At 47.7% G+C, this 12,185-nt stretch overlaps 1 protein-coding gene across 1 annotated transcript in view; it reads right to left on the bottom strand.

Moving 5' to 3' along the window:
• BCAS1 (brain enriched myelin associated protein 1) overlaps window positions 1–12,185 on the bottom strand; it is a 76,072-nt gene that overhangs the window by 58,251 nt on the left and 5,636 nt on the right. Inside the window, exons 2-4 of the mRNA XM_058679878.1 lie at window positions 10,387–10,463; window positions 9,890–10,064; window positions 7,809–7,910 (exon numbers count right to left, since the gene is read on the bottom strand). Of these exons, the coding sequence (XP_058535861.1) occupies window positions 7,809–7,910; window positions 9,890–10,064; window positions 10,387–10,458 (349 nt within the window). The 5' untranslated portion in view covers window positions 10,459–10,463. The remainder of the gene's footprint in view (window positions 1–7,808; window positions 7,911–9,889; window positions 10,065–10,386; window positions 10,464–12,185) is intronic.

Here is a 12,185-nt window from a genome sequence, read left to right as displayed (position 1 = left end):
CACCCACCAGCATGTGTGTGGGCTGAATAGAGGGGCCAGTTGGGCTGAACTAAGCTTCAATTCCTATTGACATGTAGGAGAGCTGAATGGAATGTGGGACAGACTGGACCAGTCTGCTGTACATACTGGCAAGCACAGGAACCAGGGCAGAGGGCAGGCCTGGTGGGGGTTATTGCAGGTTGTTCCAACTAGGTTGCAGCTCCCACTGGTTTGTGTAACAGCCAAGGGTGTGCTGGGCAGAATCAGGCTGGACTGTAACACGCATTGGTTCGCGTGGAAGACAGGGCTGGAAACAGAACTGGTCCAGCAATTGTAACCACCAGCATATGCATAAGCTGATTGAGGCGACAGACTGTGCCAGACCCTGTACAGGCAAGCACACACAAGAATCAGGTCTGGGGTCACTTCAGACAAAGTTTCTTTGGGGATCCCCCCAATCGAACTGTTGGACTCAGAACCTCAACCATGAAGAGAACTGCAGGTTCCATGGTCTGACTGTGGAGTGTAAATGTCAAAGCTGAGCCTCCTCAGAGGCTCAGACAGAGCAGTGGACAGCATATCCAGGTGCACATGGAGGATATGGCAGTCTATCGGAACCTGCAGCGGACACCTGGTACCACAACAGAGGACGGAGGGCAGAACAAATCAATCAACTACTCCAGCCATGTGTTGGCAGTGAAAATCTAGGCAAACAGAGACTCTAAGGTGAACTATGTCAGCCAGTGGATTCTGGAATGGTGTGATTGGCAGCAAGTCAGAACTGCTGAACTATCAAAACCACCTGAGTAGGACCCTTGGAGCATGCCCCATGTTGGTGATCCTGAGATGGGTTGGGAGGTTGGGTGGGGCTTCTCTCTTTATCTCCCTCCTTATCCCAGATACAGAAAAAAAAATGTGGAAGCAATGGTCTTACCCAATTTCCCGTAGCCCTTGACCCTTTGTGCCCTAATCAACTATGTAAAGATTATCTAGATGAAAAATAATTACAAAAAAAAAAAAAAGAAAAGAAAGAAAGAAAGAAAGAAATGCGTGCCTTCTTGGTGAACTTTCCATAGTCCTCCCATATTGTGCACTAATAGAGGGAAACTGCAAATTTTCCAAAAGACACAGGAGTTGGTAGAGTGGAGTCAAGAAGCCTTGGTGAGCAGTGCTCGCTCTCTCTCTCTCTCTCTCACACACACACACACACACACACATTCTTGAACCAGGCCTGGCCCAGTCAACACAGTTCATTGGAAAAAAAAAGGGAGATGATGAGCTCTTCAAAAGAGAATCTTATTTGAATATTAAAGGTTACCGTGGGCCCTTTGGGAGCTGATGGAGACCTCAAAAAGTTCTGCAAAAATGACCTCTTTGTGGTCATGCTGCCCAGAATCAAATGACACTTCAAACAGCCGTGGCTCTCTGTGTTGTGCAAATGCGTTTGTTTGAAAGGCTGGAAGTCAGAATTCAAGTGGCAAGTGCTTCTGCACTGGGGGAGGATGGCAGATGGGAAAATGGGACTGAATGGTCACATTTGGTGTTGCTCATCTCAGCATAAAAAGTCAGGACATCGTAGGCAAGACATTCTAGCATAGATTAAAGCAGGGGCCCTGGGGAAGAAGCCTTGGCTATCAGCACAATACAGAGGTCTGGACACTTAGAGATGCCGAGGTTGGATTTTCATGGGCCACAGGCAACAAACAGGTGACTGCCAACCCTGTGCTTGTGAGAATGCATCAGTCACTGCGGGACACACAGGGTCTTGAATCTCCTCTTTGCTCAGGTCCTCCCTGTCAGTACCATGCCTGTAAGTACCTGAGTGAGCAGAGTTGGAGCCAAGTCAGCATTTTCTCTGGCATACACAAATACTGCCCTGGAAGACACATCAGGTGTTTGAACTGCTTCTTGCATATTTTTCAAAATTTGATCATCATACAGATTTAATATAAATTTAATAAAAACATTGGTCTTGATCATTTTCCTTTCCTGTCTCTATCCTCTACTTTTTTTTTTTTTGGCAAGAAAACTCTTACCTGCAACCTGTCATGGTTTATCAAACAATGTGTGTGATACACACACACACACACACACACACACACACACACACACACAAACACACCAGATATATGTATGCTGTGGTTGTTTTTGTTATTGCTGGCTTTATAAAAAAATTAGATGTTAGAATTATTTGATTATTTTTATACACCATAATTAGCCTTCACGGTCAAGATATTCAAATTTAGCTCATCTTTTTATGAGCTGCATTATATTCCTGGTGAGTACATGCCTTCATCAAGTAATGAATGAATGAACAGTGTGTGGTACATGTAACAATAGAGTACAATTCAGCCCTAAAGGAAAATGAAGTACTAACACCTGGAAAAACACATGTGGACTTTGGCAACATCAGGCTAAGTGAAAGAAACCACCTGCCAAATGCTACACATGGCACTACTCCACTGACAAGAAATGTCCAGAACAGACAAAGCCAAGGAGACACAGGAGTAGAACAGCTCAGTGTAGCAACTAGCAAAGGAGAAGTGAGCAGTGGCTTGTTCCCGAGGAAGGTTTGTCTTAGAAGGATGGAATTAGTGTGGATGGTAGCACTTTCTGGTGAAAAGACTTAAAAACTGTGAAATGGACACTTTGCAAGGTGAATTTTATAGTGCGTAAATTACCTCTCATTTTTAAAAAGAAAACAGCAAGGCATCGCCAGAGAGGGACAAGGAATGCGTACCAGTCACAGCTCACAAGCAAAGAAGTGCAGTAGGCTGTTCCGCACAGAAAATAATCTGCCTCATATGAAGGAAAACACAAGCAAGACTAAATTACAATGGGACATAGCTTTTCATCTGTCAAACTTGTAAAAGCAAGGCATCTGATAATTGCAATGGGGAGAGAACATGCAGTCAAGTACCTCAATGGTGAGAATGCAATTTGGCAGTTTCTTTGGGGAATAACTCTATCTATCTATCTATCTATCTATCTATCTATCTATCTATCTATCCATCCATGCTTAAAATTGCATATACTCTATGCATTCTGAATTCCACTTCTAGAAATGTCACTATTATCCCATAACTATACTCGCACGGGAGCGCAAAGGTTTAGGAATGTACTCCCGACATTGTTCCTAAGGCCAAAGACTGTACACGACCCCAGAACTTAGCACAGGGTCCCTGCTTCCATCAATCACCCCACGTCCGTGAGACACCCCAGCAGCAACAGCACCCCCAGATGCATACATCTACCACTCTGTGCCTTTCCAATGAAACGGTCCCCTAAAAATAACACCCCCAGACGCACAGGATATGGAAATGAATGGCCACCAACAGGAGACACAGTAGGTTTCCTTTTTTTCTTTAAAAATACTAGGTGGCAGAGAATATTTGGCAATGTACGAACTGACCCTACCCTAAGAAAGTGCAGGGCTCGTTGGAGGAGTTAGTAATCACTGGATGAGATCCCTGTAAAAATGGGGAAGAGGGACAAGGTCTTTTCAACAGGAAAGAAAACATTTGCTCCCTGAGAGTTGAGAGGCCTTTCAGCAGCTTTATCACAAAAACAAAACAGGGCCAGGCCCAGTAGCCTAGTGGCTAAAGTCCTTGCCTTGAACATGCTGGAATCCCATATGGGCACTGGTTCTAATCCCGGTGGCCCCGCTTCCCATCCAGCTCCATGCTTGTAGCCTGGGAAAGCAGTCAAGGATAGCCCAAAGCCTTGGGACCCTGCTCCCACGCGGGAGACCCAGAGGAGGCTCCTGGCTCCTGGCTCTGGATAGGCTCAGCTCTGGTCATTGCGGCCGCTTAGGGGGATGAATGAATCAACGGATGGAAGATCTTTCTGTATGTCTGACTTTCCAATAAAAATAATAAAATAAATCTTTAAAAACAAAACAAAACAACAAAAAGCAAATGTTTACAAAAAAGTAGCCCGGTGATGCTTCGGTGCCCTTTCTAGGGATATGCAGTGACACCCACTGTTGCAGATGGGCCCATTATTTCTTCTTCTTTTTTTTAAGATTTATTTTATTTTTATTGCAAAATCAGATATACAGAGAGGAGGAGAGACAGAGAAGATCTTCTGTCCGTTGATTCACTTCCCAAGCTGCCACAACGGCTGGAGTTGCGCCAATCCAAGGCCAGGAGCTAACACTTCCTCCAGGTCTCCCATGCGGGTGCAGGGTCCCAAGACCTTGGGCCATCCTCGATTGCTTTCCCAGGCCACAAGCAGGGAGCTGGATGGGAAGCGGGGCTGTCGGCATTAGAACCAGCGCCCATATGGGATCCTGGCGCACGTAAGGAGAGGACTTTCAGCCGCTAGGCTACCGCGCAGGGTGGGTCCGTTATTTCTATCCCTGGCCCCTGATTGGCTATTATTCCCTATTTCTGATTGGATAATAATTTCGATATTCGTCTCCTGGATTGGTATAGACCAATCAGAAGTATGTATTTTCACGACTCTTTCTGACCCGAAAATTGGGACACAATTTTGGTCCATTACGGTAGCCCATGCTCTGGCGCCTGTTCTGTAATAAACGGGCCTGCACCTCAGGCTGCCGCCCCTGCCCCCGCGCCTCTTCCGGTCTCCCACTGCGGGAGGCTCTGTTTTCAGCAGCACTGCTTCCTCACCGTCCTTGTCCGTGTGGAGATTCTTCAGCCTGGGACTAGAAGTCGTCCGGTGGCGGAAGGCGTGGGGACAGGGTGGGGACGCGCGGGGCGCGGAGGGACTTGCTCTCGGGCCTCCAGCGCGTTCGTCTTCAGGACGTGAGGCGAGTCTCCCTCAGACGCCTCGTCCTTGTCCCAGACATCCTGAGAATCGGACGGGAAGGGTCTGGAAGGTCGAGGCGGAGTCATGGCGGACAGAAGGGGCGCTTGTGCTGCTTCCTGGCGTGCCTGGGGCTGGCCCTCGGTCACCCCGAGAGCAGCTCTGAGGGAGCCGTCGGGCGAGCGCGGCCCGGGGCTCCACAGCTGCCAGTCCTGAGGCCCAGACGATTTGACTTTGGATGCCATACACCTGCCTGAGGTGGCTGTTGCGAGGAGGCCGCCCGCCAGCCCGCCAGCCCGCGTGCCCTCTGGGACCGGAAGTCGACCCGCCATGAGGCTCAGCCACGGGCGGCGTCTTCCTCACGGCGGCCAGCACCCGGCAGGAGTGGAGCGAGCCGCGGGAGGTGAGAGTGAGGCGGAATGAGGCGGATGTTGTGAGGGAGGGGTGTGTGTGAGAGCCCTGAGCTGAGGAAGCAGCCGGCTGAGCTCCACGGAGGCGGCCAGCGCTCTGTGGCCCGTGCGGCATTGAGGATTTTGTTTTGTTTTTTAACTGGGGGATTTCACTTCAAAAATCCTAAACTCTGGCTGTCATCGAAATGCCTTTTAGGGGTTGGCACTTGTGCTTGTTGGATCCTTGAGGCAGTGTTCCAGTGATTTCCGGAATCTTCTAGAAGGCTCGTGTGGTCAGCTCGGTAGGTTGTGTGTGGCCCAGGAAGTCTGTGTTGGAGTCCCGGAATCTTCGAGTCTAACATCTTTCCAGGGGATGTGATGCTGCTGGCCGGGAAAGCTCCCTCTTTCCGGTGCTGCTGCGTTTCCTACAAGCCGGGCCAGTTTGTTTCCCAGAGCTGCCGGTTTTTGGAGGTTTGCTGTCTGCATATCACATCTCACTCTAACACTCTGCTGTTTTTGGTCAGTTCAGAAGCGTGGAGGGCTCCAATGAGTTCTGAGGGAGTCTCACTGATTATTTTTGCTTTTGCTAAATGAGAAGTCTGGACAAGGCTTTCCCGTTCTAGAAAGAAACTTCTGCAGAGCTAGCACAAGCACATAGTACTACACAAGTATGTTTCCATTGACAGCATCAACCGGCAAAGTGAAATTCAGAGTGGTTGGTCACATGGAGTCTGTGGCTTGATGTGGTCATAGCTGTCAGTTTTTGTGTGTTTTATAATGTCTGCACAGGGAAGAAAGCACTTAAGGGCACATCTCTCACACTGTGTCAGTGTCATTATGTGTCTTGTGACTGTAAAGATGTAAAAAGTCCATTCGAGGATTAGAACTGAAGGTGTGCTTATTCCAAGACCCATTTAAAATGCAGCTTGGGGACGAGACGTGAGAGTGGACAGTTATCATGTGGCAGTGTCCCTTTGCTTTCCTGTTTCCTGTGTTTGCTCTTAGTCTCTCTTCTCTGGGTCTTCCCGGGAGCACGTTTGCGTCTGTTGGGGTCCTGCAGCAGAGCGGACTTGGCACCTGAAGGTTCAGGTTGTGCTGCCTGGCTTCCTTCTGGACTCAGAGGCTAAGAGCAGCTGCGTATGCCTCAGCAGCAGGTGCATGTCAGTAAGTGACATATGAGCCAGGAGACACAACTGTGTCCAGACTAGCAGCTATGGCAGGGATAGAAACTTAAGCACTTAGAACAATATAAACCTGAATACAGGTTTTCTTATTTGAGCATACTCCAAGTGGATTTGTCCCCTGCCAGCTTCTTCATGGGACTGGGCTGGTCTTTCCCGTGATGTGGCATCTCCTGGTAGCCAGAAATCTGACCTTTGGCTAGATTCCCCCAAAAGTGAGTGTGGCTTCAGGGAGGTGAAACCTGTGTGGATTCTCTTAGCAGTGAAGAGGAGAACTGTGAGTGCCTGAGGATGGGACATTGTCGGGGCTTTAGGAGTCCCAGGCCGAGCTGAGGTGAACGTGCAATGAGATGGTCAGCCAGATGATGGCAGGAGTGTAGGAAAGGCCTAAGTAAAGACAAGCCGCCTTGGCTCTTGGTTGTACTTCCTCGCAGTCCCCTCTGGCACATGTCCGTGGTTGCTTGCTTGACAGCCAATCTAGGCCAGCCTCACTCTGGTTTTATTCATTCATTCATTCATTCAATCAATCATTCATTCTTTGTCTTGCTACTCAGAGAGATTTTTGGCTTGCTGGCATCCCATATAGTTAGTGGCAGTCACGTGGACTATTTCTGGTCTCATGGAACTAGTTCTCCCAAGAGGAAACTGACAGAAAAGAGCAAGCTGGCCCCTGGAGTGTCCCTTATCACCCTGACGACATAATCTCTTTTGCACATGCTCCTGCTGTGTGCTGCTGTGGCAAGTCCTTGCCAGTGCCATGCTCTGGGCCTCAGGCACCACCACTGCATCCGACCCCATTTCTTTATGAGCTCCTGACTTAAGGCGTTTTGGGATAGCCTTGATGACTGGACCAATACAGGGGAGGGTGAAAGAAACTAATCCTTTTTACGTCTACAGCACAGATACAGAACACGCACGGACATTTAGCGTGTGTGTGCCATGACAACTTGTGAGTGGGACATACTTAAGCTGTGTCATGTGTGCTCCCCGCTGTCCCACCCCGCTGTCATTCATGCTCAGGAGAGATGGGGGTCCTTTCAGGTAGGATTGCATCCCCACCTAAGGCGTTGCCATTCTGACCCTGTGATGAGAGACCTTGCTTGGAGTTGAAGAATCTGTAGCTATCAAGATGAGCCCATTAGGACGTTCCTAATGCAGTACGGCTGTTGCCTTGTACCAGAGGAAGGGCATGCATGGAGAGGTGAGGTAAGGTGAGGGTACAGAGAGATGGCAGCTCCCGGCCAGAGAACACTCGAGCCTACAGGAGCAGGGGCAGGACCCTGGAATGAACCCACTCTGCTGCGCCCTTGATTCCCACTTTGCAGCCTCTGCCCTGAGAGCCCACATATCCCATGTTCAAGACCCCTCCTATACTGCTCTCTCCACAGCCAGGAGGAGAGACATACAGGTTTTCAGAGCCAGCCTATGGCATCAAGCCTTCCGTTTGTGTCTCCACCCACAGGAGCAGCCCGTTGCCGTGGGTACTGACCTTCATCATAGTGTTGAACAGTGTGAGTGGACACAATCACTGCCGACCCATTCTGGTCACACTCATGATCCCATGTCACCTGAAACAGAACACTTGGCGTTACTCATCAAGTTCTGGGAAAGCCGGAAGAACTTAGGGAAGAACCTGAAAGCTATACAACAGAGGTGCCTCACAGGAAGCAAAATGCTCTGGCAGGCTGTGTGTTTAGAAACTGCTGAGCTTCCTCTTATGCCTCACAGCAAGAGAAGCATCCAAGCCCAGGACTGGATTCCAGGACTGTGGAACGTTCCACTGTGTGCTTCTCACCCTGTAACCACAGGCAGGCACAGACGCATTTTATAGGTAGGGCACTGAGGCTCAAATGGGGTGCTAAGCCAAACTGGAGCAGGAATTAAAGAAAATTCCGAAAGCGAGTAAGCTAACCTCACGCCACTGTCCTGCTCACACAGATAGAAGCCATAAGCCAGACCTTCAGTCAACAGACTTGTCAAGTACAGGAAGCTCGTTTGTTGGCCTTGGGTCTTAACCCACTTGGCATGCCTTCCTTCTGTGTTCATTGTTGCTGCTCTTTCTATGCGTAGGCCACTGCTCTGATCTTTTTGTCTTCCGTGATTTATCACAGAGGTATCAAAAGACCCTGTACACACAGAGGGTACTGCAAAAAGTTTTAAAAAATGGAATCCAAAGGTAAGTTTATTTAGGCGCAAAATATATTTGAATCATCAGTTAGTACACAAAAAACTCACACTGTGAAAAAATGATGCAGGAATTTCAAAGTATTTTTGTGCTGAAGCATCTCTTAATCAAATGATTAGTTAATTGATTTTGATTTAATTTTCTGCAGTTTTGAAGTGCTCTTGAACATCTTTGCATAAGAAACAGTTGCAAAAGAATTTATGTTCTAATATATTATTTTACTAATAAGTTGTGCCACAGAAGTTAACATAGACTATTGATTATATGCTAAACATGTCACTTATAGTATCTTGTTTGGCTAATACTGTCAGTAGTGAGAATATAAGTTAATGAGCACAGAGAGAAAACAAAAACCCAGAAGACCAACTACTGAAGATGGGAACATTCTGGAAACATGAAGAGGAATTTTCCCTTTACATTTTTGTGATGGTGTTTATTGACTGAAGTAAGTCTGTGGTCTTGAACTTACCATTAACTCTACCAAGAAATCATATAATCTAAACATTAATACACTTGACCTAAACATTACAGTTGATGTTTCCAGGTCAGTACATGGTGTGTGTGAAAATCTGATATTTGATTTACAGTATATTTTAAGTGGTTTCTTACAACTCAGGATATTTCGTTAACACTGTTTTGCAGCTCCCTGTGGGAAGCCAGAATACAGGGATGCTGGTTATACCAGTGGGATGTGTTGGCTAGAACCAGCAACCTTTAGAAAGGCCCAGGTCCCTGCTATGATTTTTGTTATTTCTTAGCTCCTGGATGCTCAAAGTTACACAAGTGCAGCTGGATTTGAAATCATTGAGGGAGCTGAAGAAATCTCTGGTTCCTAAGCCCTTCATTCAGAGATTGCAGTTTTAGTTGGTGTGTAGCTAAAAATGCTCTGTGGCATCAGATGTTGAAAGTGTGCATTTCTGTCCAAGGCCCACTCCATAGGCACTTGAGTTTTCAGGTTATTTTCTCAATTCCAACCTTCTTTTGTAAATAAGAGTCCCTCTTCAATCTGATCTACATTAGCTCCTAGATATCTTCCTCCTGGAGGGACCGCCACACATTCAGCATAGCTCCAGGTTTCACACTGAATTGATGTAAGAAATAACAACAATGGAAATTAATGAGTTTTCACTGCCTGGTGGTAGAAGATCCAGGGAGCAGCACTTGGGTCTCCTTGGCCCAAGCCTTTGGGTGAGAGTTGTCCTTGAAACTCATAGATCTCCAGCTCAGCTGCACATCCCAATAGTCAGGGGTGTTGAAGATGCTGAGATGTCTTCGTTCTGTATGGCCTCTGATGCCATTGGTTTAGAGAGCAGCTCAACCATCACAAATTCGAAAAGTTTCCCAGGTGATTCTAATGTGCAGCCAAACCACATGTTGCTCTTGACCTTGGGTTTTCATTCTCAGCATGGTGGATATGGGGTCAGCTAATTCTCTGCCCCGGGACATCCTGTGCACAGTGGAGGGTTTGGCTAATTCTCTGGCCTCCACAGACTGGATGCTAGTATCACTCTCTCCCTGAGTTGTGACAATTAAAAATGTATCTAGACATTGCTGAATATCCTGGTTGGGGAAAAGGGGGAAAGGTCACCCATAATGGAGAGTCCACCTGAGAGCAGGTGCAGACTGACTTCCTGGGAATCTCCTGTGGCAGTTCCTTGGGCACTCACCTATGCAATAATCTGCGTTAGGTGGGAACTCAGAACCTACAGTTTGGAAGAACTCCCCAATGAATCCCAAAAGTTCAAATACACCTGAGAAATCCCTGCGACTAGCAGCCTGTCACCATCTGTCTATGTGCTGAGTGCTAGGGAGGCCACTGTCTTCTGTCCTCTCTGGCTTTATCCGATAGTAGCTAATGTCCCTGTGACCACAACTTCACTACCTTGTATGTTTCCGTTTCTGATTCATTCTCCTGGTCTTCATTTCTCCGTGGAACACTCATTTGGTTACCCATTGTTCCTGAAATAAAGAGATTAAATGAGAAAAATAATTAGAACCAAACGCAAACAAAATGCAGCTCCTGTTTAGGAAGCAAAGGTGCAGAGATGAACCAAGTGATGCCAGGATGGATTCTCACGGGTCAGCTTTGAATGAACTGCCTAGATCCTTTGTCGGGAATGAGAAGATTTTGAAGCTGCACATTTAATGAAATAGAAATCAAGTGCAACCCTAACTTTCAGCTGCATTTCATTGCTGAAGGACAAGATTTATCATCATGAAAAGCATTTTAAGTGTAGATAATATTTCCTTCCCTCTAGTTGGAATTACAGCTGTTGGGTCAAGGAGACTTTAGAATGAGGTGTGAGTTTTGGAAGCTGAGTCCCCTCGGCTAGTCTAAGCTGTGGTGGTCTTGCTCATCCATTACCATCCATGCTGTTGGCAGAGAGTTTGCCCTAAGGTGAGCAAGCCATGGGCCAACCTGGCAATTTTTTTATTTCTTTTTTTTTTTTTTTAAAGATTTATTCATTTTATTACAGCCAGATATATGTTGTGGGCTAAGGAGTTTGTTAGCACTCGCTAAACTAAGCACTACAGGTAATGGGCTTGGGGCTGAAAGCACCTGGTCAAATGGAACTCAGCTGTATCCAATATTGAGAGTGTGGCCTAAAGCGTAAACAAGAACTAGGTGAGAGGTCAAGAGTGGAGGCAATAAAAGCAGGCCTCAAGAGAGGCTGGAGAGAGACATTTCCACCATCTCTGGTCTCCATGTCGGTGCCTCATCCCCAGATCCTTCTTCGTGCCACGTTACTGACCTAGCTGGCTGCAACAGATATACACAAGGAGGAGAGACAGAGAGGAAGATCTTCCGTCCAATGATTCACTCCCCAAGTGAGCCGCAACGGGCCGATGCGCGCCGATCCGAAGCCGGGAACCTGGAACCTCTTCCAGGTCTCCCACGCAGGTGCAGTGTCCCAATGCATTGGGCCGTCCTCTACTGCTTTCCCAGGCCACAAGCAGGGAGCTGGATGGGAAGTGGAGCTGCCGGGATTAGAACCGGCGCCCATATGGGATCCCGGGGCGTTGAAGGCGAGGACTTTAGCCGCTAGGCCACACCGCCGGGCCAAATTTTCTGATTTCTACAGTCCTCTGACCACCAAGTCAGTTTGGGTCCTTGAATCGTTTTTTGTTGTTGTTGCTTGTTTTGCTTTCTTTTATTGGGCAAGTATCTCCAGTCATTTCATGAGCAGGAACTGACAGAAAATACCATGATGGCAGCCTTCTTCTGGGTTATCCCAGGAGTGAGGGCATCAGGCATTCAGGGCTTTTGTGCTAAAACCAAATAGTCCAGAGGCAAGAATGTGTGCAGCAGTGAACGCATCAGCTGAGTTACCCACATGCCTCATCAGAGGACCTGCTTTGAGTCTTGCCTCTGCTGATTCCAGCTGCCTGTTCGTGACTACCCTGGGGGGCAGCAGGCAGTGTCTCAAGTATTTGGATCCCTTCTACCCACATGAGAGACCTGCATGGAGTTCCTGGCACCTGAGCAACTGGGGGTCAAACCACAAATGGGAACTCAGCCTCTCTCCCTTCTCCTCGCCTCTTCTCCCTCTGCCTTTTGAAAGAAAAGCAGATATAGACATCAGTGCACCAGTTCCTATGCTAGCCAGCATGACTGGGTGACCCAGGAGCGTCAAGGAGCGACAAGGATGCGGGGGCTGGGGTTCTTTTTATACCTATTTA

The sequence above is a fragment of the Ochotona princeps genome, chromosome 22 (genome assembly GCF_030435755.1).
Source record: "Ochotona princeps isolate mOchPri1 chromosome 22, mOchPri1.hap1, whole genome shotgun sequence".
Taxonomy (NCBI): Eukaryota; Metazoa; Chordata; class Mammalia; order Lagomorpha; family Ochotonidae; genus Ochotona; species Ochotona princeps.
Note: the sequence above shows the minus strand (reverse complement) of the source record. Positions and strands in the feature narration are given on the sequence as shown.